The sequence below is a fragment of the Salmo trutta genome, chromosome 9, assembly GCF_901001165.1.
Source record: "Salmo trutta chromosome 9, fSalTru1.1, whole genome shotgun sequence".
In the NCBI taxonomy this organism is placed as follows: domain Eukaryota; kingdom Metazoa; phylum Chordata; class Actinopteri; order Salmoniformes; family Salmonidae; genus Salmo; species Salmo trutta.
Window position 1 is genome coordinate 43,172,512 of NC_042965.1, and position 26,570 is coordinate 43,199,081.

The 26,570-nt window shown below is 42.6% G+C and overlaps 1 protein-coding gene across 2 annotated transcripts in view; it reads right to left on the reverse strand.

The window, feature by feature from the left end:
* Positions 1–23,494, reverse strand: part of LOC115200607 (BMP-2-inducible protein kinase) — an 86,334-nt gene extending 62,840 nt beyond the window's left edge. For both annotated transcript variants that reach the window (XM_029763788.1, XM_029763787.1), the window contains exon 1: positions 22,358–23,494. In XM_029763788.1, the coding sequence (XP_029619648.1) occupies positions 22,358–22,496 (139 nt within the window). In that variant the 5' untranslated portion in view covers positions 22,497–23,494. The remainder of the gene's footprint in view (positions 1–22,357) is intronic.
* Between the last annotated feature and the right edge of the window lie 3,076 nt (positions 23,495–26,570).

A 26,570-nucleotide genomic window follows, 5' to 3' on the forward strand; every position in this document is an offset into this window, starting at 1 on the left:
TGGGGCTTTGGTGACAAAACGGATGGCACTGTGATAACAAATTGGATGCAGTCTGAGTAGAGTGTTGGAGGCTATTTTATAGATGACATCACCGAAGTCGAGGATCTGTAGGATGGTCAGTTTTACGAGGGTGTGTTTGGCAGCATGAAGGATGCTTTGTTGCGATATAGGAAGCCGATTCTAGATTTAATTTTGGATTGGAGATGTTTAATGTGAGTCTGGAAGGAGAGTTTACAGTCTAACCAGACATCCAGGTATTTGTAGTTGTCCACATATTCTAAGTCAGAGCCGTCCAGAGTAGTGATGCAGGATGGGCGAGCAGGTCCGGGCAGTGATCGATTGAAGAGCATGCATTTAGGTTTACTAACATTTAAGAGCAGTTGGAGGCCACGGAAGGAGAGTTGTATGGCATTGAAGCTCGTCTGGAGGTTAGTTAACACAGTGTCCAAAGAGGGGCCAGAAGTATACAGAATGGTGTCGTCTGCGTAGAGGTGGATCAGAGAATCACCAGCAGCAAGAGCAACATCATTGATGTATACAGAGAAGAGAGTCGGCCCGAGAATTGAACCCTGTGGCACACCCATAGGTCCGGACAACAAGCCCTCCGATTTGACACACTGAACTCTATCAGAGAAGTAGTTGGTAAACCAGGCGAGACAATCATTTGAGAAACCAAGGCTGTCGTGTCTGACAATAAGAATGTGGTGATTGACAGAGTCGAAAGCCTTGGCCAGGACGATGAATACGGCTGCACAGTAATGTCTCTTATCGATGGCAGTTATGTCATTTAGGACCTTGAGCGTGGCTGAGGGGCACCCATGACCAGCTCTGAAACCAGAATGCATAGCGGAGAAGGTACGGTGGGATTCGAAAAGGTCGGTAATCTGTTTGTTAACTTGGCTTTCGAAGACCTTAGAAAGACAGGGTAGGATAGATATAGGTCTGTAGCAGTTTGGGTCTAGAGTGGCACCCCCTTTGAAGAGGGGGATGACCGCGGCAGCTTTCCAATCTTTGGGAATCTCAGACGATACGAAAGAGAGGTTGAACAGGCTAGTAATAGGGGTTGCAACAATTTCTGCAGATAATTTTAGAAAGAGAGGGTCCAGATTGTCTAGCCCGGCTGATTTGTATGGGTCCAGATTTTGCAGCTCTTTCAGAACATCAGCTATCTGGATTTGGGTGAAGAAGAAATGGTGGGGGCTTTGGCGGTTTACTGTGGAGGGTGCCGGGCAGTTGACCGGGGTAGGGGTAGCCAGGTGGAAAGCATGGACAGCCGTAGAGAAATGCTTATTGAAATTCTCAATTATAGTGGATTTATCGGTGGTAACAGTGTTTCCTAGCCTCAGAGCAGTGGGCAGCTGGGAGGAGGTGCTCTTATTCTCCATGGACTTTACAGTGTCCCAGAACTTTGAGTTAGTACTACAGGATGCAAATTTCTGTTTGAAAAAGCTAGCCTTAGCTTTTCTAACTGCCCGAGTATATTTGTTCCTAACTTCCCTGAAAAGTTGCATATCACCGGGGCTATTCGATGCTAATGCAGAACGCCACAGGATGTTTTTGTGCTGGTCAAGGGCAGACAGGTCTGGAGTGAACCAAGGACTATATCTATTCCTAGTTCTACATTTTTTGAGTGGGGCATGCTTATTTAAGATGGTGAGGAAGGCACTTTTAAAGAATAGCCAGGCATCATCTACTGACGGGATGAGGTCAATGTCATTCCAGGATACCCCGGCCAGGTCGATTAGAAAGGCCTGCTCGCAGAAGTGTTTTAGGGAGCGTTTGACAGTGATGGGGGGGGGTCGTTTGGTCGCAGACCCATTACAGATGCAGGCAATGAGGCAGTGATCGCTGAGATCTTGATTGAAAACAGCAGAAGTGTATTTGGAGGGCGAGTTAGTTAGGATGACATCTATGAGGGTGCCCGTGTTTACAGATTTGGGGTTGTACCTGGTAGGTTCATTGATAATTTGTGTGAGATTGAGGGCATCAAGCTTAGATTGTAGGATGGCCGGGGTGCTAAGCATGTCCCAGTTTAGGTCACCTAGTAGCACGAGCTCAGAAGCTAGATGGGGGGCAATCAATTCACATATGGTATCGAGGGCACAGCTGGGGGCAGAGGGAGGTCTATAGCAAGCGGCAACAGTGAGAGACCTGTTTCTGGAAAAGTGCATTTTTAGAAGTAGAAGTTTGAATTGTTTGGGTACAGACTTGGATAGTAATACAGAACTCTGCAGGCTATCTTTGCAGTAGATTGCAACACCGCCCCCTTTGGCAGTTCTATCTTGGCGGAAAATGTTATAGTTAGCGATGGAGATTTCAGGGTTTTTGGTGGTTTTCCTAAGCCAGGATTCAGACACGGCTAAGACATCCGGGTTGGCAGAGTGTGCTAAAGCAGTGAGTAAAACAAACTTAGGGAGTAGGCTTCTAAATGTTAACATGCATGAAACCAAGCCTTTTATGATTACAGAAGTCAACAAATGAGAGCACCTGGGGGGTGGGAGTGGAGCTAGGCACTGCAGGACCTGGATTAACCTCCACATCACCAGAGGAACAGAGGAGAAGTAGGATAAGGGTACGGCTAAAGGCTATACGAACTGGCCGTCTAGCGCGTTTGGAACAGAGAGTAAAAGGAGCAGGTTTCTGGGCACGATAACATAGATTCAAGGCATAGTGTACAGACAAAGGTAGGGTAGGATGTGAGTACATTGGAGGTAAACCTAGGCATTGAGTAATGATGAGAGAGATATAGTCTCTAGAGACGTTTAAACCAGGTGATGGGAGGTGGAACAACATGGTTGGTTAAGTCATATTGAGCAGGGCTAGAGGCTCTACAGTGAAATAAGACAGTAATCACTAACCAGGGCAGTAATGGATGAGGCATATTGATGTTAGAGAGGCATGCATAGCCAAGTGAACATATCCAGTGAGTGGTTGGGCTGACTGGGGACACGGCGATTCAGACAGTTAGCAGGCCGATGCTAACAAGCTAACAGTTAGTAGGCCGGGGCTAAACAAGCTAGCAATTAGCAGACCGGGGCTAAACAAGCTAGCAGTAGGCAGACCGGGGCTAGCAAGTTAGCCTTTGGGGGACGTCGCGATGGGGGTAAGTCTGCTTTTGCCTCTTCATGCGGTGCCGTCGATAGACCAGTCGTGGAATTAATAGGGTTCCAAGTAGCTCTAGATAGCTAGCAGGCCGGTTAGCAGAATGGGCCTTCAGCGGACGTCACGCCTGAGGGGCCTGTTGGAATCATCGGGCAGATTGTCGGTATTCCAGTCGTAGAGGATCGGCGGGGTTCCGTGCCCCGTACCGGCAGTAGAAGGGGTCTGGATAGTGTAGCCCAGGAGTGGGCTTCGGTGGTAGCACAGGAGCCCTGGCCGAGTTAGCTTCAGGCTAATTGTGTCTTGCTCCGGGATGGAAACGCTAGCCAGGAGTAGTCACCCAGGATTGCGGTTAGCTAGTTGCGAAGATCCAGATGAAAATGTTCAGAGTTTGCAGTAGGAATCCGGGGATATGGAAGAATATTTTATATATAAAATAATAATAGGGCCGTTATGCTCTGGTTTGAGTCACGTTGTTCGAACTGGCGAGAGCTTTCCGAGCTAAAGGTTAGCTGATGACCGCTAGCAATGGTTTGATGACTGATAGCTGGTAGGTAGTTAGCTGGCTAGCTTCAGTTGAGGGATACCAGATCCGAAGTAGATAGAAATACTTTAGAAAAATAAAAGAAAAAAACAGATCCACGCCACATTGGGTGAGGTGGGTTGCAGGAGAGTATTTAGAAGTTAAATATTTTTAAAAGATATGCGAAGAAAAGGATGTAAAAAGATATATATATATATATACACACACAAGGGACACGACAGGACAAGGACGTCTGACTGCTACGCCATCTTGGATAATATGCACTGAGCTTGTCTGATGCTTTAAGCGCACGGTTTGATGAAATAATTAAAAAGACACAAATGTCTCAAGAGGTCAAGATAACGCGTGTGGTCCCGTGTGGCTCAGTTGGTAGAGCATGTGTTTGCAACGCCAGGGTTGTGGGTTCGATTCCCACGGGGGACCAGTACGGGGGGGAAAAAAATGTATGAAGTCGCTCTGGATAAAAGCGTCTGCTAAATGACTAAAATATAAACAGAAGAACAAAAAATTAAAACATTTAGACCCTCCTCCCGCTGCTGCTGGCTTTTACAGATTCTGCTGTTAGGGAGTATTTCCTCGCCACCGTGCTTCTACATCTGGCCACCGTGCTTCTACATCTGGCCACCGTGCTTCTACATCTGGCCACCGTGCTTCTACATCTGGCCACCGTGCTTCTACATCTGGCCACCGTGCTTCTACATCTGCATTGCTTGCTGTTTGGGGTTTTAGACTGGGTTTCTGTATAAGCACTTTGTGACATCAGCTGATGTAAAAAAGGCTTTATAAATACATTTCATTGATTGAAATGTGATTGTTTACGCTCCTAAAGTTGCCGGCACCCTTTTCCATTTGGAGCGCCAATTTATCTTACCATTTTTAACCAATCTGCGTGCCAGTTATGATTTTGAACAGTTTCATTTCAATTATAATAAATGTCTTCGTATATCAAAACCATTGCCTTGTGGTTCATCTAAATTCTAAATGCAAATAATAAAATCTAAAAGTTGTAATTAATCTATTGCAAGAGCGTCTGCCTCGGCCAAATGGACAAATTGTATGGTAGGCTACACCGTGAGCCATTGGCAGCTAAAGAACGCAGAATTGGGCCTATATACCAATGCAAGTAACTTCTATTGCACAAAAAATAAAAACATTTCAGTTTTAAAATATTCTGCTAAAATAAATATCATTGGCTACACATGGCCATTTGCTCATGTTCATCTCTGTACTCCGCCTGTCTGCAACGAACTTGAAGCATTGTATTAACTATCAACTGGGTCCACTCAGAAGATCAGCTAGCAAACCTGCAATATTGTATCAACTACTCTGGGCCCTGCACCAGTGGAGTTTCCTGTACCTTTAAGGTCTAGACAGAGGGCTGTATATGCACAAGGGATACAAAGTAATCAGTTACTTTCTGACATTTCCACTGGATCAGAGCATGACATCTTCCCCTTTCACACCGAGGCTCAGTGGTTATTGAAAGGGAGAGGGTTGGAAATATTTTTCATATACATTGAGGAAATCTTGCAATTCTCAATGTGATGTAAAAACAGACTTTGTTTACTTGCTGTTTAAGGTGAAGAAAACATTACTTTGAGAAGCTCCACAGCTCATTAGTGGTGGTGAGTTAAGACAATCAGAAATACTATTAGAGCCACAAATGGGCACATTTATACATTTGTGCGCAGGCCGGATAGCCTACTTCTATGGGTAATCAGGTGCGCGTCCTTACTCAACATTGACAGGAACGCTCCAAAACAAGAGACCATGAATAACTTGGCAAAAATTATAAATGGAATGAAATAAACCCAAGTGTAGCATAGGTTTGGAGCTCTGTAAACAACACGTCCACTTCGACAACGACAAACGACTGTAAAAAGACTAATTATATATTGAATGCGTTAACAAATTACCATAACCAAACATTATAAATGAGAAATGATGGGAACTAACGGTAAACATACTACTGGTGATATATGTAAATGGGGAAACAAAAAGGACAAACAATTCACACAATGAAGTTATGGAACAATGAATGAGCATGACTTAAAAAAAAAAAAAAAAATAAATAAATATTTAAAAAAAAAAAAATAATAAAAATAAATATAAAAATAAAAAAAATTCGGGAAAGAGCGCATTGTGGAGAGAGACATGATGCATCTTAACAACACTCCCGATCTTCTTGACTCAACATTTTTAAATTATACCAAAATACATTATTTTCACACCCACTGTAGGCCTAAGGAATACTCACAAACGGCATCAGGTCCATACCAGGCGCCATTTATAGAAAACCAACGCAACTTCGAAGCGAATGCAATTTCTCTTTTTTTTTAAATAAATGTTATCAAAATTGCTTGACAGGCCAAGGCAAATAATGCCTTACGTTGCCGGTCTTACACGCTGACCACACCGCTCATGTTACGTGCACAAGCGTTGCAAAATAAAATGTACACATACATGTTTATTCAATCATTGCATCCAAACTGCTGACGATCATATGCGTAGCCAGGCGCTAAAATATAACTATTTGTGACGCTTGACGCTGCAAGTCCCACCTCTCCCATCTCCTCATGGGTTTTTAGGAGCATATACCCACGTGGGTGATTGAAAGATGAACTGAGGTCCACACTCCAGTCCAGTTGGTGGTGGTAATGCACCTTAATTAAAGTTGGTTGCCAACCGCCAAAATAAAGTCCAAAGAAGAAGAAGCCTGAAGGAGGAGCGATTACTAGAACGAACTTGGTTTACTGTTTTATCTGTAAAATTATTTATCCTTTAAAATGTATCCTTTAAAAAAAATGCTCAATTCATTAGATTCGACAAAGATATGGTCTGTTCGCGCCACGATTTCCACTTCAGAGCAACACTTCCACAAACATTTAGGCTAGTTAAGTCAGCTATGGCAAACTTAGCCCAACATATATACAATAATCGTAATTTGATCTCACTGTTGTTGCAGGTCATTTAAATGCAAACTTGTAGTGAATTCAAGGTTTAAAAAGGCTTCCAAAGTTTATAATTTCCAATTAAAAATTTCACTCTTGATTTGCGCCAACTAAAAATGTAACAACCCCTACAAAAACGTCCATTAATTATAATCCACACTTCCTGTAGCTACAGGATTATTTATAACTCAACACTAGTTTTAGGCTTCATAAGGGAGTACATGTGAAGGATTAGCCACAGACTCTCCTGGTTAACAGACAGTCCTCATTATAAATCATCTCTACATTCTTGCCCTTTGTGCTGTTGTCTGTGCCCAATAATGTTTGTACCATGTTTTGTGTTGCTGCCTTGCCATGTTGTCGTCTTAGGTCTCTCTTCATGCTGTAGTGTTGTCTCTCTCGTCGGGATGTGTGTTTTGTCCTATATTTTTCATTTTAATCCCAGCCCCTGTTCCCGTAGGAGGCCTTTTGATAGGCAGTCTGTAAATAAGAATTTGTTCTTAAAATGACTCGCCTAGCCTGTTGGGGATCTTATCCCGGTATTGGGATTCATTGTCATGTGACCATGGCGGGGAATTCAAAACTGCAAGAGTCTAATCATTTCAAATACTCAAATAATCAACTATTTTCCTCCATTTGAAAGATACACATCTCCTAAATCTAACCACGTTGTCCGATTTTCAAAGAGGCTTTACGGAGAATGCATAAAGTTAGGTTATGTTAGGAGAGTACATTGACAATAGCTGTGTGTAATGTTTAGCCAATTCAAAGAAGGGCATCAACAGAGACAGAAAACCAGCTAGAATTATGCACTTACCTTTGACAATCTGCATCAGATGACACTCATAGGACATTATGTTATACAATACATGCATTTTTAGTTCCATCAAGTTCATATTTATATCCAAAAACAGCATTTACAGTCGCGGTGAAATTCAGAATTTTTTTCGGCTCGAATGCTCCCAGTGAATCCAGCGTTACAAATCACGGAATTACTATTCGAAAACATTGGTAAATTATAATATTGTCATTCAAAGAATAATATATTATCATCTCGTAATTGCTACCGAATGGCCAGATCTCAAAATAACTTTACTGGGAAATCACATTTTGCAATAAACGGGGTACTATGCTAAGAACAATAGGCTAGGCTATACAGGTTAGCAGCATCTAATATCATAATAACATTGTAAATATCCCCTTACCTTTGATTATCTCCATCAGAAGGCACTGCCAGGAATCCCAGGTCCAGAACAATTGTGGTTTCTTTTGACAAAGTTCATAATTTATGTCCAAATAACACCAAGTAGTTAGCGTTCAGTAGGCTCCCACAAAACGTGGTGGGGGGGTGTAAAATCACGCCGAAAAGCTAAAAAAACCTAGTAAATAATCTATTTACGTTCGTTCAAACATGTCAAACGTTGTTTAGCATCAATCTTTTGGTCCATTTTTAACGTGAAACATCAGTAATATTTTCACACGACCTATCCTGTGTCTAGAAAAACGATTATGACAAATTCACTCTTCTCAGATTTATGCGCAGGCGCGAAAAAATGAAGTGATGACGTGTCAACTTCCCTGCATTCTAATTTGCTCTCTGTTAATCATAGACGCTTCAAACAACTTTATAAAGATCGTTGACATCTAGTGGAAGCCGTAGGAGTTGCGAAATGAATCCTCTCACTGTGGTATCTATAAAACAATGACACTAAATAGTACAGTCACAATTCACTTTTTTTTAAATCTATTTTTCACAGGTTTTTGCCTGCAATATGAGTTTTGTTATACTTAGACACCATTCAAACTGTTTTAGAAAATTCAGAGTGTTTTCTATCCGAATGTGTTAATAATATACATATCCTAGCTTCTGAGTTGGTGTAGGAGGCAGTTAAAAATGGGCACATATTTTTTCCAAAATTCTCAATGCTGCCCCCTAGCCCGTAGAGGTTTTAAAAGGTTAAACAAAATGAAAGACCAAGAATGAGAACGTTTGAGGCATCTAATTGTTTTGCCTGCAATTATCAAAACACACTATTCTGTGCAAATCAATTAATCCACAACAGTCCAGCTATCTTTTCTCTTTTAGTCTTCCCGAAGCACCAAAGTTAACTTGCCCACCCAAACCCCAATTGGATGAATAATGAGGCATCCCAAAAGGCCGAATTGCATCCCATGGCCCATAGTGCTCTGGGTCAAAAGTAGCACACTATGTAGGGAATAGGGTGCCATTTGGAATGCCGTAAATAAGTTGGTTGGTAGGAAAATAATTCATTTCGAATAACACAAAAAAGAGACAATGATGTTTATATAGAGAGACGGATAGAGAAGGGTTGAGTGATCAAACACAAAGGATAGATCACTCCGTCATGAGACCCAGAGAGAGAGAGAGCTGCTTCTTTATAGGGTACAAGAGCAGGACAAAGGATAGATCGCTCCGTCATGAGACCCAGAGAGAGAGAGAGCTGCATCGTACCAGCAGCATTCTTTATAGGGTACAAGAGCAGGACAAAGGAGCCACAATCCACCCATTCATTATCAATTACAGTATGCTAATAATGTAGATGGATGGGTAACAGGCAGCATTTTACCCACAGTCTCAGCAAAGACGAAAAAAATCTAATGGAGTCAAAGCATTTGGACTAATATTTGCAAATGAAGGCTGTAGTCACTAGCCATCATTGATAAATAATGATAAATTCAATACACCCCATTCTTATGCTGCTTTTAGGTCTTAGTTCGTTTTTTTTCGGGGTTTTTTTAAACCTTAGATGTTTGAGAGGTTCTGGACCAGTTCTGGCCAACATGTTGGTGTACAAAGTACTCTGTGAACGTCACAGGGTCCAGTACCTTATAGTGGCAGAAAGTCCCATCTGTCTCCTCTCTGCTACCACTCCGTCAGTGGAGCTGATTTCAAGTCAGGTTTCACTCTCCACATTTGCATAGTGAGTGACGTGTCACATTTTCTGGCCTATCCTGACAAAGAACTGATTTCTTCAGCCTGTGAGCGACGGAGCCTGGGAGAATGAATATAAAAAAAAGGGGGACCATCTAGTGAATCCAGAAATGGTGGTTTCATCTCACTGTGGTATTCTGACAGATTTAGAGCGCTCAAAATGACAAAATACTAAATCATTTCGTAGAATGGTGTACGTGGATAAGGCAGAATGACATTGTGGTGATTTTTTAATTTTTTTATTGTTAAAACAATCTACCTTTTCGGTTTTTAAAATTGCCGGCATCTTGAAGCTAAAAATTGGGGTCGTGTGTACTGTGCTAATGACCATACAAAATAAAAATTAAATTTTAAAAAAGGATGGCGGTCTTAACAAAACGAGGAATTTGTGGTAAGTGCATGTCTGCCTCCATCTTTAATGCACCTCCGCTATTGAAACACGACCACTTTGTCTTGGTCACAGAGGAACCAAATCACTTTGTGCGTAAAGCTGAAGTTGTCAAGAGTCCGTAGACATTTAAATGTTCTTTCTGCGTTGCTCAGAGGACAAAATCGGTTGAAAATGTTCTGTCGTCAGTTACATGAAATGGAGCCAAATTTGTACTAAATACGATCATATTTATTTTACAGTTATAAAAGGTGATTGTCTTATAAAGTGATTCATGATTTTAACTATTGATGAGTTCTAAACTTGAAATATCGTTATTATCAGGTATCCTATTGTAATATCGAATGGCATAGTCTAGTTTTTACACCAGAAGTTAACGGGTATCTGTAAGGGTGAATGTATTGAGTAAAGGAAGGGCATGTGGCAGGCACTGATATGGGTGGAGAGATGTGGTTTAGTGAGGGGGGGGGGGGCGTCGAGGTCAGGTCACGTTAAGGGAGAAGGAACAGTTTATTGCCCACGTCACTTAATTTCCTGCCTAGCAACAAAGACGTAATGTTTAGAAAGGAGGACAGATACATCGATCTACACACAGCCTTGCAAAAGTATTCATCCCCCTTGGCGTTTTTTCTATTTTGTTGCATTACATCATGTAATTTAAATGGATTTTTATTTGGATTTCATGTAATGGACATACACAAAATAGTCCAAATTGAGAGACTTTTTTTTAAAACAAAACAGAAAAGTGGTGAATGCATATGTATTCACCCCCTTTGCTATGAAGCCCCTAAATAAGATCTGGTGCAACCAATTACCTTCAGAAGTCACATAATTAGGTAAATAAAGTCCACCTGTGAGCAATCTAAGTGTCACATGACCTGTTACATAATCTCAGTATATACACACCTGTTCTGAAAGGCCCCAGAGTCTGCAACACCACTAAGCAAGCGGCACCATGAAGACCAAAGAGCTCTCCAAACAGGTCAGGGGCAAAGTTGTGGGGAAGTACAGATCAGGGTTGGGTAATAAAAAAATATCAGAAACTTTGAACATCCCACGGAGCTCCATTAAATCCATTATTACATTTTTTTAAAGAATATGGCACCACAACAAACCTGCCAAGAGGGGGCCGCCCACCAAAACTCAGACCAGGCAAAGAGGGCATTAATCAGAGGCAACAAAGAGACCAAAGATAACCCTGAAGGAGCTGCAAAGCTCCACAGCGGAGATTGGAGTATCTGTCCATAAGACCACTTTAAGCCGTACGCTCCACAGAGCAGGGCTTTACGGAAGAGTGGCCAGAAGAAAAATAAGCAAACGTGTTTGGTGTTCGCCAAAAGGCATGTGGGAGACTCCCCAAACATAGGGAAGAAGGTACTCTGGTCAGATGAGACTAAAATTGAGCTTTTTGGCCATCAAGGAAAACACTAGGTCTGGCCAAACCCAACACCTCTCATCAACCCGAGAACACCATCCCCACAGTGAAGCATGGTGGTGGCAGCATCATGCTGTGGGGATGTTTTTCAGCAGCAGGGACTGGGAGAATAGTCAGGACCGAGGGAAAGATGAACAGAGTAAAATACAGAGACATCCTTGATGAAAACCTGCTCCAGAGCGCTCAGGACCTCAGACTGTGGCAAAGGTTCACCTTCCAACGGGACAACCACCTTAAGCACACAACCAAGACAACGCAGGAGTGTCTTCGGGACAAGTCTCTGAATGTCCTTGAGTGGCCCAGCCAGAGCCCAGACTTGAACCCGACCGAACATCTCTGGAGAGACCTGAAAATTACTGTGCAGCGACGCTCCCCATCCAACCTAACAGAGCTTGAGAGGATATGCAGAGAAGAATGGGAGAAACTCCCCAAATACAGGTGTGCCAAGCTTGTAGCGTCATACCCAAGAAGACTCAACGCTGTAATCGCTGCCAAAGGTGTTTCAACAAAGTACTGAGTAAAGGGTCTGAATACTTATGTAAATGTGATATCAGCTTTATATTTGTAATAAATTAACAAAAATGTCTAAAAACCTGTTTTTGCTTTGTCATTAATAATGGGGTATTGTGTGTAGATTGATGAGGGGAAAAAATGATTTAATACATTTTAGAATAAGGCTGTAACATAACAAAATGTGGAAAAAGTCAAGGGGTCTGAATACTTTCCAAATGCACTGTTTTACTATTTGTGCCTGGAAAAGGAGAGTTCCAGAACAATGCAGCATTACTACTTATTGTTTATGGTCATCTCATGAAAAAGTATTACTGTTGTGTATGTCTATTTAGGCAGAAATCTACATTTTGTTCTTAAACACAGAACATGATGGCAGAACTAACTAGTTCATAACTCTATATATAAAAAAACAATCAACTGAAGCCTTTCCAATCCAAGTTAAGTCCATATCCATTTAACGTTTATTAGACCTAGAATAAGGTCTACCACGTGCTGGACAGAAAAATCAACAATGACAACAACTCTATGCATTGATTACATCATTCTGTCATTTCTAGAATGGCCGTGACCAATACTTGGGTCGATAACCCCGCAGTGGCCTGTACCTCAACGATAAGTAGCAAAATGACATCAAGTAGTGTCCCAAAATGGTAACATAACCCCTATGTTGTGCACTCCTTCTGACTACTTTAAACCAGACCCAGAGCTCTGGTCAACACTAGTGCACTACATAGGGGATAGGATACCATTTGGGACAAAAAAACATGGTTCAAAGTCCTGTGTTTTACTGTGACCACAGCAGCTGTGTGCATGGAAACCATTAGAAAACTAACGGAAGAAAAACAGACTGAAAACAGAGAGGAACTACATGGAAACCATGTTTACATGATAAGGGTCATTAGGGTCACGACAAAACGGAAGAAAGACTAAAAAAGAAGACTAAAACTACTTGGACTTATTTCTTATAAGTCCTAGAAGAAATCCTAAGAAACTATTTTTTTCTCTTTCAGTAGCAAACGTTTTCCATTGTGGGTCCCATTGAATCTGACCAGCTGTAACTCTGCTAGGTCCAGGAGTCTCTGCTCTCTACAGCCAACTTGAACCATCTAGCCCAGGGCTCTCCAACCATGTTACTGGAGGTTGTCCATCCAAACCCAGTTGTAATGAACCTGATTCAGCTTATCAACCAAATTATTACACATCAGTTAAACTAGGGATGGTATCTCTCCAGGAACAGGGTTGCAGAGCCCTGATCTAGCCTCTCTCTCTCTCTCTCTCTGTTTGCTCTTATCTCTCAAAACAAAGGCCTCTGGTCAAGATACAAAAAGCTGATTACACAACAGAACAAGGTTTAGGCTGTTTTTGTGATCAAACTGAGTGAGTGTGTAGGGCAGGCTTGGTTTCTGAATTTTGCTGACAGAAAATAAAATTTAAATAGTGACACCATCAGCATGTTCTGCGAGTGAAACTACAGGCTCACTTCACTTTTTTCTCTCAAATGCATCAACTGTACAAACACGCAGAGGACTTTCCCAGGATGCATTGTGTTTTGTAGTAGTCCATTTAGAGACTTGGTAATAATGGTGATCTCCTATATACAAACATTATCTTACTATAAAAAAGGAATTCAAATCACATAAATTTGTTTTAGGGCTGGAAGAAAAGCTCCTAAAGACAGGAAATCAATTCAACTGAGCACCATAAAGCCTCAACTTCACCCATGCAAAGCAGGTAACAATAAAAAGTTTAAAAACACAGAGAAGAACTTCTCTGGGCAAAGTAGGCTCAGCTGCTTCACTACATAGAGCACTAGACCAGAGCCCTGTGCGTTCCCTATACAGGAAGTATGGTGCCATTTGGGATGCACTTACACCTCATTACTGTGACTGTGGACTAACACCACAGGTGAGTGACTGACTGAGACCAGTAATACTGACAACCTGAAATGTCTGGTGTCGTTGATTGGTAAAAACAAAAAAAATAATGTAAAAAAGGGCAGAGAGACATTTCCTAGACCTTCCTCTTCGTCGGCTGTGCGACATACAAGCTGACATTTGCAAGCCCAGCACTGTTACATAAACAGATGTAGGCTAGCTTGTCTGCCTGGTAGCTTTAAGGAAGGGGGTGTGTGTGTCTGTTCGGTATTGGAGAAGGGATCAGACAGTCTCTTCCCTATATAGTGCACTACTTTAGACCAGAGCCCTATATAGTGCCCTACTATTGACCAGAGCCCTATACCCTATATAGTGCCCTACTATAGACCAGAGCCCTATTCCCTATATAGTCCACTACTATAGACCAGAGCCCTATTCCCTATATAGTGCACTACTTTAGCCCAGAGCCCTATTTCCTATATAGTGCACTACTATAGACCAGAGCCCTATTCCCTATATAGTGCACTACTATAGACCAGAGCCCTATTCCCTATATAGTGCACTACTGTTGACCAGAGCCCTATTTCCTATATATTGCACTACTATAGACCAGAGCCCTATTCCCTATATCAATCACTAATTTAGACCAGAGCACTATGTGCCCTGTGCAAATTTGGGACACAAACCATACCTGCTTACTCACTCAGTCCGCTACCAAAACACAAATCAGCCTGAGGGGGTTGGCTGGCTCCAGAAAGGAACCTTGTTTCCCCCCCCCACCACCATTCTATATCAGTCCAATTTGAATTAACTTTTATATATATTGGGCCGAAATATGATTTGACTATGTATGGACTTACTGTCAACTACGTATCACATAACGTGAAAGTCAAGACGCAGAGGAGTTTTAGACTATTGCCTGTGGCACTAGGACAAGAGTAGGATACCTACTCAAGTCTGCTATCCTGTACAGGTGACAGTGAGGCAGTCAACCTATAGCCTATGGGTCGAGGAAGAGAGATAGTAGGCCACGGGTGACTAGATCATCTTGTCATTTCTGTAACCATCTCTGAGACAGTGACAGACCTCAGAGAGACAGAGCAATGTGGTGGGAGGAGAGTGGAAATAACTACGTTCTTGCTTATCGCTAGATAAAACCACTGCAGTGTGTGTGTGTGTGTCAGGGTTTCCGTTAGCCGGTAATAGCCGGCTTTTGGTTGATAAATAAAATTTCCGCTGGCAAAGTGTCTGGGACAAGAAAAGAAAAAAATCCCATTGCAAAATAATGCCTTTTAGCCTACCAGTGAATGTAAATACATTTCAAAGGTCATGCTTATCGCTTTACAGGTCAATTTGCATAACTTAGCAGAGTTAAATTGGCGCGTGTATTTTCGTTAGTCGTTATGTATTTTATTTATCACAAGCCAATCTAGAAAAAAGAAACGCACACCTATAAAGGCGAGGTGCTGGCTAGCGGAGCAGAACACTAGAAAATAAAGGAAAGCCGCACACTCTAAGAGCTCAGATAAAAAAAAATTATAATAATTTTGCATCACAAGCCAACAGCATACAGATACAGAGCCTAGTTTGAGCAGGAAAAATCAGTCATACAGCACAAGAACAGCTGCTACAGTTTGTCAAACAGCTCAGAATTTGCCGTTTGAGTGAAACGTGACTTTTATATTTTTTTTTATAAGCCTAATAATTGCACAACAATTCTAAAATGCATTCACGTGTTAAAAACTGTTTTGATAGACCAAAAAAATAGCTACTGTTTTTATTTCTCAACTGGTAATTGAAGCACGCTTCCCATTCAAGTGCATAAGCTCGAGCTCCTGAGTGACACTGCATCTCAGCGCAAGAGCTGTCACTGCAGTCCCTGGTTCGAATCCAGGTTTGGCCGGGGGTAGGCCGTCATTGTAAATAAGAATTTGTTCTTAAACTGACTTGTCTAGTTAAATAAAGGTTAGATTTAAAAAATAAAATACAAATTTAAATGGGCAATGGCAGGCTTCAGTGCATCAAACGCCACTTTGCATTGAGCTGGAAGAGGCAGTAAGTAGTATGAAAACATACACTTAAAATTGTTTGAAACCTGAATGTTTTAGTTCATGTTATGAGGCATGTCGTCTTACCTTGCTACAAAGTAGCCTAGCCAAATCAGACCATAGAAACGAGGAGGCAAGTAAAATGACTTCCATAGGCCACTGAAACTAGTAGCCTATTTCGCTCATATTCTATAGGTTTTCAATTCAACTTTCTTTCATTGACCATCAGCCAAAGGCACAATTTCTAGTCATACTAGCATCCCATGCTAGTTGATGATAATCCTAGTGATATTAGCATCCCATGCTAGTTGATGATAATCCTAGTCATATTAGCATCCCATGCTAGTTGATGATAATCCTAGTCATACTAGCATCCCATGCTAGTTGATGATAATCCTAGTGATACTAGCATCCCATGCTAGGTGATGATAATCCTAGTGATATTAGCATCCCATGCTAGGTGATGATAATCCTAGTGATATTAGCATCCCATGCTAGTTGATGATAATCCTAGTGATATTAGCATCCCATGCTAGTTGATGATAATCCTAGTCATATTAGCATCCCATGCTAGTTGATGATAATCCTAGTCATATTAGCATTCCATGCTAGGTGATGATAATCCTAGTCATATTAGCATCCCATGCTAGGTGATGATAATCCTAGTCATACTAGCATCCCATGCTAGTTGATGATAATACTAGTCATACTAGCATCCCATGCTAGTTGATGATAATCCTAGTCATATTAGCATCCCATGCTAGTTGATGATAATCCTAGTCATATTAGCATCCCATGCTAGTTGATGATAATCCTAGTCATATTAGCATCCCATGCTAGTTGATGATAATCCTAGTCATATTAGCATCCCATGCTAGTTGATGATAATCCCAGTCATAATAGCATCCCATGCTAGTTGTTGCATCTTTAGATCTCCCCTCTTTCTACATTTCTAACAGATATTTTCATCTACGTCTCATGAAACCGCTCGCATGTACGCTTTATGACAATGGTGTTTTCCCGCCAATTGCATTATGGAACCAACATTTGCATGTGGCCTACCGCCTTGTGCGCATTGCTGCGCTTATATATAGAAATAATGTATCAACATTTGAATCTGAATGTTCTGATCTGTTCCATCAGCGTCATTGCTTTTTTTAACGTTTTTGGTATGTATCCTAGGCCTACTGGTTGTATAAATTTGGGCTCTAATCGTCCCACAACTGTCCCGGAGTCTGTTTGGAATAGGCTATTTCTTTCTAGACAAGCTGACCAATAGAATAGGTTAACTTTTCTACTAGCAGATTGACATAGGCTAGTGATTTTGCTGTTCATTACTGGTCTTGTAGACTAAGGAAAAGTGTGCACAGTTATTATAAAATCTGCTCATCGGAATTCGTTAAGGACGTACGCCATTGCATCCTCGAGTTGACTGTTCTGTTAAAATGAATGACCATAATCTATATGTGATTTTTGTCATTCTGAACAAAGTGGGTGGATGCCCTAATCAGGTTACACACCCAATGAATATGAGTCCGGTACATTTCTGATATGTCCAGAAAATGTAAATATAATTTACCAGTCAAATGTCCCGTGCCACATTCTCCTGAGGAAACCCTGGTGTGTGTGTGTGTGTGTGTGTGTGTGTGTGTTCCTGCTCATAGCTAGATTCTATTGTGACTGATGCTTAGCACTGGCCAATGATGAGCGGAGTTGAAACAGCATGTTTTGCTGAACCTTCACACAAACATCTTAATTTGGACAATAAAGATATTGACTTGACCACACAGACAAATGTGAGTATTTTCAAAAATGTCAAAGCAAAGCCAATCAATTAAAAGTGCACAAAAGTTCTCTCTTCAAAATAAGTTGGCGCTTTAGTGCCCTGAAAAGGATGGTCAAAAAGATAGGTTACCGCCCAGGTTAGAAGCCTAGGATACCGCCCAGGTTAGAAGCCTAGGTTACCGCCCAGGTTAGAAGCCTAGGTTACCGCCCAGGTTAGAAGCCTAGGTTACCGCCCAGGTTAGAAGCCTAGGTTACCGCCCAGGTTAGAAGCCTAGGTTACCGCCCAGGTTAGAAGCCTAGGTTACCGCCCAGGTTAGAAGCCTAGGTTACCGCCCAGGTTAGAAGCCTAGGTTACCGCCCAGGTTAGAAGCCTAGGTTACCGCCCAGGTTAGAAGCCTAGGTTACCGCCCAGGTTAGAAGCCTAGGTTACCGCCCAGGTTAGAAGCCTAGGTTACCGCCCAGGTTAGAAGCCTAGGTTACCGCCCAGGTTAGAAGCCTAGGTTACCGCCCAGGTTAGAAGCCTAGGTTACCGCCCAGGTTAGAAGCCTAGGTTACCGTCCAGGTTAGAAGCTTAGGTTACTCACACAATTCACATTACTTCCTCCTATAACATTTTGTGCAGAGCAGACCACATTCTCTGTTAAGTTGGGCTTTGAGGGAATCTCATGCTTTTCATTAAACTGGCACAGCTGGAGTATGGAGGGGGGGGCAAAAGAGAGGTAGTGAGAGAAGAGCGAGAGAGAAATGGGGTAGAGATAAAGATAGGAGAAAAAGAGAGAGGGGGTGGCGAGATGAGCCTCCCTCTGAGGAACATTCCATGATTCATTGAGTTGTTTCCTGAGACAGAAAGAGAGCAAAGTCACACCAGCAACGACCCTTTGACAGACACCACCCGGCTGCAAGCAGGGCAGCCGGTCTTAAGAGGGGGCCAGAGAGAGGCGAGCATTCAGATTAGCCGAGCGTCTCTGCCCTTGCTTTGTGTCCTCAACTCCTTGGTGGAACGCCAACAAGCCTGAGGCCCCATTCCAATACCTTTACAATGCTGAAGTCACAGGGCGACTAGCCTGAGGCCCCATTCCAATACCTTTACAATGCTGAAGTCACAGGGCGATTAGCCTGAGGCCCCATTCCAATACCTTTACAATGCTGAAGTCACAGGGTGACTAGCCTGAGGCCCCATTCCAATACCTTTACAATGCTGACGTCACAGGGCGACTAGCCTGAGGCCCCATTCCAATACCTTTACAATGCTGAAGTCACAGGGCGATTAGCCTGAGGCCCCATTCCAATACCTTTACAATGCTGACGTCACAGGGCGACTAGCCTGAGGCCCCATTCTAATACCTTTACAACGCTGACGTCACAGGGCGACTAGCCTGAGGCCCCATTCCAATACCTTTACAATGCTGACGTCACAGGGCGACTAGCCTGAGGCCCCATTCCAATACCTTTACAACGCTGACGTCACAGGGCGACTAGCCTGAGGCCCCATTCCAATACCTTTACAATGCTGAAGTCACAGGGTGATTAGCCTGAGGCCCCATTCCAATACCTTTACAATGCTGACGTCACAGGGCGATTAGCCTGAGGCCCCATTCCAATACCTTTACAATGCTGAAGTCACAGGGTGATTAGCCTGAGGCCCCATTCCAATACCTTTACAATGCTGAAGTCACAGGGCGATTAGCCTGAGGCCCCATTCCAATACCTTTACAATGCTGACGTCACAGGGCGACTAGCCTGAGGCCCCATTCCAATACCTTTACAATGCTGAAGTCACAGGGTGACTAGCCTGAGGCCCCATTCCAATACCTTTACAATGCTGACGTCACAGGGCGACTAGCCTGAGGCCCCATTCCAATACCTTTACAATGCTGAAGTCACAGGGCGACTAGCCTGAGGCCCCATTCCAATACCTTTACAATGCTGAAGTCACAGGGTGACTAGCCTGAGGCCCCATTCTAATACCTTTACAATGCTGAAGTCACAGGGTGACTAGCCTGAGGCCCCATTCCAATACCTTTACAATGCTGAAGTCACAGGGCGACTAGCCTGAGGCCCCATTCCAATACCTTTACAATGCTGAAGTCACAGGGCGACTAGCCTGAGGCCCCATTCCAATACCTTTACAATGCTGAAGTCACAGGGCGATTAGCCTGAGGCCCCATTCCAATACCTTTACAATGCTGACGTCACAGGGCGACTAGCCTGAGGCCCCATTCCAATACCTTTACAATGCTGAAGTCACAGGGCGATTAGCCTGAGGCCCCATTCCAATACCTTTACAATGCTGAAGTCACAGGGCGACTAGCCTGAGGCCCCATTCTAAGTCCCAGGGTGAACCTCAGTAATATTTACTTGGTTCCTCACATTTCCCTTTTCATCTCCTTCTCAAAGCACATTGGAGCACAAGACCGGAGGTTCCTTCCCTTGGATTTTCTACGCCAATGGTTTTTGAGAAGGATGATGCTAGGAATCAAGGAAATACAGTTGAGATTCACCCATGGTTTCCACTTCCTTGTTTTTGCCATGTTGGATCCGTGGTTTCCTCTAGAGAAGGATGAGGATTTCCTTGATGGTTTCCTGAAGGAAAGAATGAATGAATGGTGCTTGTTTAACCACCAATCCTACGAGGACGGACTTCTTAAATGAAGATTTCAGTCACTTCATGTGATTACATTGTGACACAGGTCTTACAACCTCTTCTGTAAAAGAGAGTGGCGTTTTATTCCAGTAGGATCACGATGATTCAGAACTCCGTCGCCGTGTTGATTCAGAACTCCGTCGCCGTGGTGATTCAGAACTCCGTCGCCGTGGTGATTCAGAACTCCGTCGCCGTGGTGATTCAGAACTCCGTCGCCGTGGTGATTCATATCAGTTGATTGGGTTCTATTACACCAACTACAGTATATATTTTTTTCCATAGTGTGAATAGTGTAGTTTGTGTCCAATGGGTTGAAGCTGGGTGCCATCATGATCGTCCTTAAGTCAGTGTCTACGACCCAAATTACACCCTATTACCTATGTAGTGCACTACTTTTGACCATGGTCCATAGGGCTCTGGTCAAAAGTAGCGCAATATGTAGGGAAGAGGCTGCCATTCGGAACGCTAAAAGTGTTTCTGAGACATGGCGCAAAGGAAGTTGCATAACATTGGAAATATCCTGCTGCACTGTCTACGGGTGTCATTGTAAAGCATCTTCATTAAGTCATACTTCAAATACAATTTAGTTTAAGCTCTATTCTAATATAGAGAAGGATGATTAGGCTACTGAGCTTTTACGGGGAATGATGGGCCCTATAAAATCTACAGACGGAATACAGACATTTAAACCGAATTCAACAATGCTGAAAAATTAAAAACGTGAAAAATTGAAAAAAACAGAAACCCGGATAAACTAAATAAATGGAATATGGGAGAAAAAAGCTAAATGGAATCAGGCATCATGACTGTGTACTGCAGTCAGCGTTTGTGTTTTAATGGCGGAGGTGCATGACAGGCCTGGGGAAGGGAAGACAGTGTTTTGCCCTCAGAGAAAAACAAAATGAGCTTCCTCATTCGCTCCTCACTTCCCTAATTCTAAAATGGTGGGGTCCTTTTCAAACCATGGACCACGTCTGAACATGTTCCTAACAGTCATCCTTGCTTCCTACGTCCTTGTCACGGCCTAAAATCCCTCACCTCCCTCTCAAAGCTCATTGGAAAAGGAAAGACCTTGTATCCGTTTGAGAGGGAGACTGACACACAAACACAGCATACTTTCCTGTGCACAGACAGCTTCTGTCTTAAAATAAGGAGTGGTAGAACAGGTTAGGTGGTTAGTCAGTGACTTGTTGACATGTGAGATCAGGACACCTGTATAATTAGGGAGCAGGTTAAAAGGCTAGATCAGGGCTGGAGAGCCTAGTGTCAGTGGGTTTTTGGTTTCTCCTTTCAATTAATCCCTACACAACCATGTGAGGGAAGTTCTTTAGTAATTAGTTACCTTAATTCATCAATCAAGGACACGGGAAGAGCGAAAACCCACAGTCACTCAGCCCACTGTGGAGTGAGTTTGACAGGTGGGCTAGATGCTACCTCAACAGAGTTGGTGAGCTGGTGACGGGTTATTCAGCAGGCCGTGGGCATTTTTCATGTTAAAGTCAAGTGAGGACTACCGAGATGCAGAGAGAGACAGGGAAATTAGTGAGACAGTACAGGGGTGTGTTCAGTATGCAAACAGTGTGGAAAGTTGCAGATGCAAATATACTATATAGAACAACAATGCCACTGATATTTTGCACTGTTTTTAGGCTCTATTATAATTCTGACATACTGTACTGTAATTGTCAATGTAATAATCAATGCCACCCCTTACTCGGCTCCAGAGTGGCACTGCGGTCTAAGGCACTGCATCTCAGTGCTACAGGAGTCACTACAGACTCTGGTTCGATTCCAGGCTGTATCACAACCGCCCGTTATAGGGAGTCCCATAGGGTGGCACGCAATTGGCCCAGCGTCATCCAGGTTAGGGTTTGGCCGTGATTGTAAATAAGACTAGCATAGTTAAATAAATAAAAAATGTTAAATAAATACCAAATGAAAAAATAAAACAGCCAGTGGAAGAAGGTTGGCTGTGTATTTACACTCGTGTGTTATGCAATGCATGTACTGTATGTGCAATAGCCTAACGACATACATACATACATACATACATACATACATACATACATACATACATACATACATACATACATACATACATACATACACCTATAGAGACATACCTTCAGCTATGAGTTCTTCCACGGTGACTTGAAACCGACCCACGGCGAACACTTTCCCGAAGTAGTTGCTGAGTCCGGAGCCTGACCCCCCTCCCAACCCGCCACTCTCAGACTTCGGCATTCGGGAGAACTTCTTCATTCTGGTTTCCTTTCTTTTTTTACACTTGATCTCCAAATAAAATGGTCCTTTTTGGGGTAACCGATACGAACTTCAATCAATGTAGGATTTCCCCTTGTCTTTTTGTTATATACTTATCCCAAATCGTTTGTTTGTCCTGCATACTCTTCGAAAAGGACTTCACTTTACACTTTGAATGTTATGACACACAGCAAGGCGTCAGCTATCACAGGGAAACGGTACTCTAGTTCACCTCGGTTTACTGATGTGTTTAACAGCGTTGTTTCAGAATAACACAACAAAACGTTGTTGTTTTGTTGTTGTTTTAGTTCGACGTTGAAGCGATTTTTTCCCCCACGGTGCTGGCTAACGTTATAAAGCAAACGTAATGATATAAACCAGCTAGCTAGCTAGCTACCGGGGCTAACTAGCTAGCATCCATACAGGCGTTGCTACGCCCAGGAGTCTAACGGACAGTTAGCAGACGCTTCAGAAACAAACGGGACGCTAACCGGTGTTGAACACGGTCTGTACGGCTTCCGTCTCGCTAATAAAGTAGCCACAATCTGTCTGACTTGCCCCCTTTTTTTATCAGACTATTATCGAAGAAAGAAACACACACACACACCCTTCTTCTTCTTTCCACTATCTCAGCCCCCGGTTTGTCCACGGTACTTCCCAATAAGGTTGGTGGTCAACGAGCAACTGGCTTCACTACCGTTAGCTGCTATCAAACTAGCTAGGACCGCATGTAACCACCACCACCCTCTCCCTCCCTCCCTCTCTCTCCCTCTCTCTCTCTCTCTCTCTCTCTCCACAGTGGAATAAATGTCGCGTCCGACTCAGTTTATCGTGTCTTCGTCCCAAGCCCCGTCGGTAAACTTCCAACTCTGTCGTGACTCTGATCAGCAGTAATATGTGTGTGTTTTTTTTTGGGGGGGGGGGGGGGGTTTGTTATTTCCCAATCAGACAGTTGACAACCTAACGCAGCGTTGTCCGTCCCCTCCTATTGTTATGATTGGTGGTGAACGGAGCGCAGAGACGTACAGGGCGGCGGGAGTGATGAGTCTGCACCGTCTCACCTTTCCTCGGTTCAGGGACAAACACACATAACAGATTCAAATAGGACTGACAGTGGAGGATTTGTGATTGGTAATATTTCCTATCAAGTAGATAGTGATCCTCATTGAGAAAATGTCTACATGTTTAGCGTGTAGGTTATGAAACATGCCTTTCTCATCTTATTTGACAAAATGTTTTGTATGATTCCTTCAACACGATGTCAGAGTTTGTAATTATATCAACTGGACAGATAACAAAGCAAAGTGGTTTCCAAATCACATGAGAATGGGGTTTTTCCTTGTTTAGAGGAAGTGACTTGGCATGACTCTCATTGGCTGCGTTTAGACAGGCAGCCCAATTCAGATTTTTTTTTTCTCACTAATTGGTCTGTTGACCAATGAGATCAGCTCTGAAAAAGATCTGACGGAAAAGAGCTGATGTGATTGGTCAAGACCAATTAGTGGAAAGAATAAATGGTCTGCCTGTCTAAACGCAGTCATTGACATCACATTAGGTTACAATAAATCATATCAAATTGTATTTGTCACATGTGCTGAATATCTTACAGTGAAATGCTTGCTTACAAGCCCTTAACCAACAATGCCGTTTTTTTTAAGTAAGTAAGAAAATGTTTGCTAAAAAAAAAATATATATATATAAAAACGAGGCTATGTACAGGGGGTACAGGTTAGTCCAGGTAATTGAGGTAATACTTACATGTAGGTAGGGGTAAAGTGACTATGCATAGATAATAAACTGAGTAGCAGCAGCGTAAAAAAGGGGGTCAATGCAAATAGTCTGGGTAGCCATTGGATTAGCTGTTCAGCAGTCTTATGGCTTGGAGGTAGAAGCTGTTAAGAAGCCCTTTGGACCTAGACTTGGTGCTCCAGTACCGCTTGCCATGCGGTAGCAGAGAGAACAGTCTATGACTTGGGTGTCTGGAGTCTTTGACAATTTTTAGGGCCTTCCTCTGACACCACCTGGTAAAAAGGTTATGGTTGGCAGGAAGCTTGGCCCCAGTGATGTACTGGGCCGTACGCACTACCCTCTGCAGCACATTGCGGTCGGAGGTCGAACAGTTGCCATTCCAAGTGGTGATGCAACCAGTCAGGATGCTCTCGATGGTGCAGCTGTAGAACGTTTTGAGGATCCGAGGACCCATGCCAAATATTTTCTGTCTGCTGAATAGGCTACTTATGGTTACTTTAGTAGGTTACTTATGTAATGTTCATTGTACTGTATTTGTACAATGAATAGCAGAAACAACAGTTGACCCCCTTGGATTTTATTTAGGATCCCCATTAGTCGACACCAATGGCGACAACTAGTTTTACTGGGGTCCGACACATAATGACAAAGACATTACCAACAAAAATACAATTGACATACATTCAAAAACATTAACATGTTGACATTCCAGACTTATACAGTGCATTCAGAAAGTATTCAGACTCCTTGACTTTTTCCACATTTTGTTACGTTACAGCCTCATTATAAAATGGATTCAATTGTTTTGTTTTTCCACCTCATCAATCTGCACACAATACACCATAATGACAAAGCAAAAATAGGTTTTTAGAAATTTTGGCAAATTCATATATTTAAAAAATAAATAAATGGAATTATAACATTTACGTAGTATTCAGACCCTTTACTCAGTAGTTTGTTAAAACATCTTTGGCAATGATTACAACCTAGAGTCTTCTTGGGTTTAACGCTACAAGCTTGGCTTGTCAGGTTGGATGGGGAGCGTCGCTGCACAGCTATTTTCAGGTCTCTCCAGCGATGTTTGATCGGGTTCAAGTCCGGGTACTGGCTGGGCCACTCAAGGACATTCAGAGACATGTCCCGAAGCCACTCCTGTGTTGTCTTGCCTGTGTGCTTAGGGTCGTTGTCCTGTTGGAAGGTGAACCTTCACCCCAGTCTGAGGTTCTGAGTGCTCTGGAGCAGGTTTTCATCAAGGATCTCTCTGTACTTTGCTCTACCATAAAGGCCTGATTGGCGAAGTGCTGCAGAGATGGTTGTCCTTCTGAAAGGTTCTCCAATCTCCACAGAGGAACTCTGGAGCTCTGTCAGAGTGACCATCGGGTTCTTGGTCACCTCCCTGACCAAGGCCCTTCTCCCTCTATTGCTCAGTTTGGTTGGGCGACCAGCTCAAGGGAGAGTCTTGGTGGTTCCAAACTTCTTCCATTTAAGAATGATGGAGGCCACTGTGTTCTTGGGGACCTTCAATGATGCAGAAATGTGTTGGTACCCTTTCCCAGATCTGTGCTTCGACACAATCCTGTCTCTGAGCTCTACGGACAATTCCTTCAACCTCATGGCTTGGTTTTTGCTCTGACATGCATTGTCAACTGTGAAACCTTATATAAACAGGTGTGTGCCTTTCCAAATCATATCCAATCAATTGAATTTAGCACAGGTGGACTCCAATCAAGTTGTAGAAACATCTCAAGGATGATCAATGGAAACAGGATGCACCTGAGCTCAATTTCGAGTCTCATAGCAAAGGGTCTGAATACTTATATTAATAATGTATTTCTGTTTCTATTTTTGATAAAATAGCAAAAATTGTATTGTGATGTCATTATAGGGTATTGTGATGTCATAATGGGGTATTGTGATGTCATTATGGGGTATTGTGATGTCATTATGGGGTATTGTGATGTCATTATAGGGTATTGTGATGTCATTATAGGGTATTGTGTATAGATTTATGAGGATATATATTTTTTATCCATTTTAGAATAAGGCTGTAACGTAATAATGTGGAAAAAGTCAAGGGGTCTGAGTACTTTCCGAATGCACTACATATATATAAAAAATAAAAAAAAGTCTACAATGAAAACTGAACACACAAATAATTCTGGACAAAATAAATAAACATTAGAAACAAAGATTATACATTTGTAAGAAATACAGGATCCAGTTTTCTGTTAGACTAGACTACTGTTTCTGTTAGACTAGACAACTGTTTCTGTTAGACTAGACTACTGTTTCTGTTAGACTAGGCTACTGTTTCTGTTAGCCTAG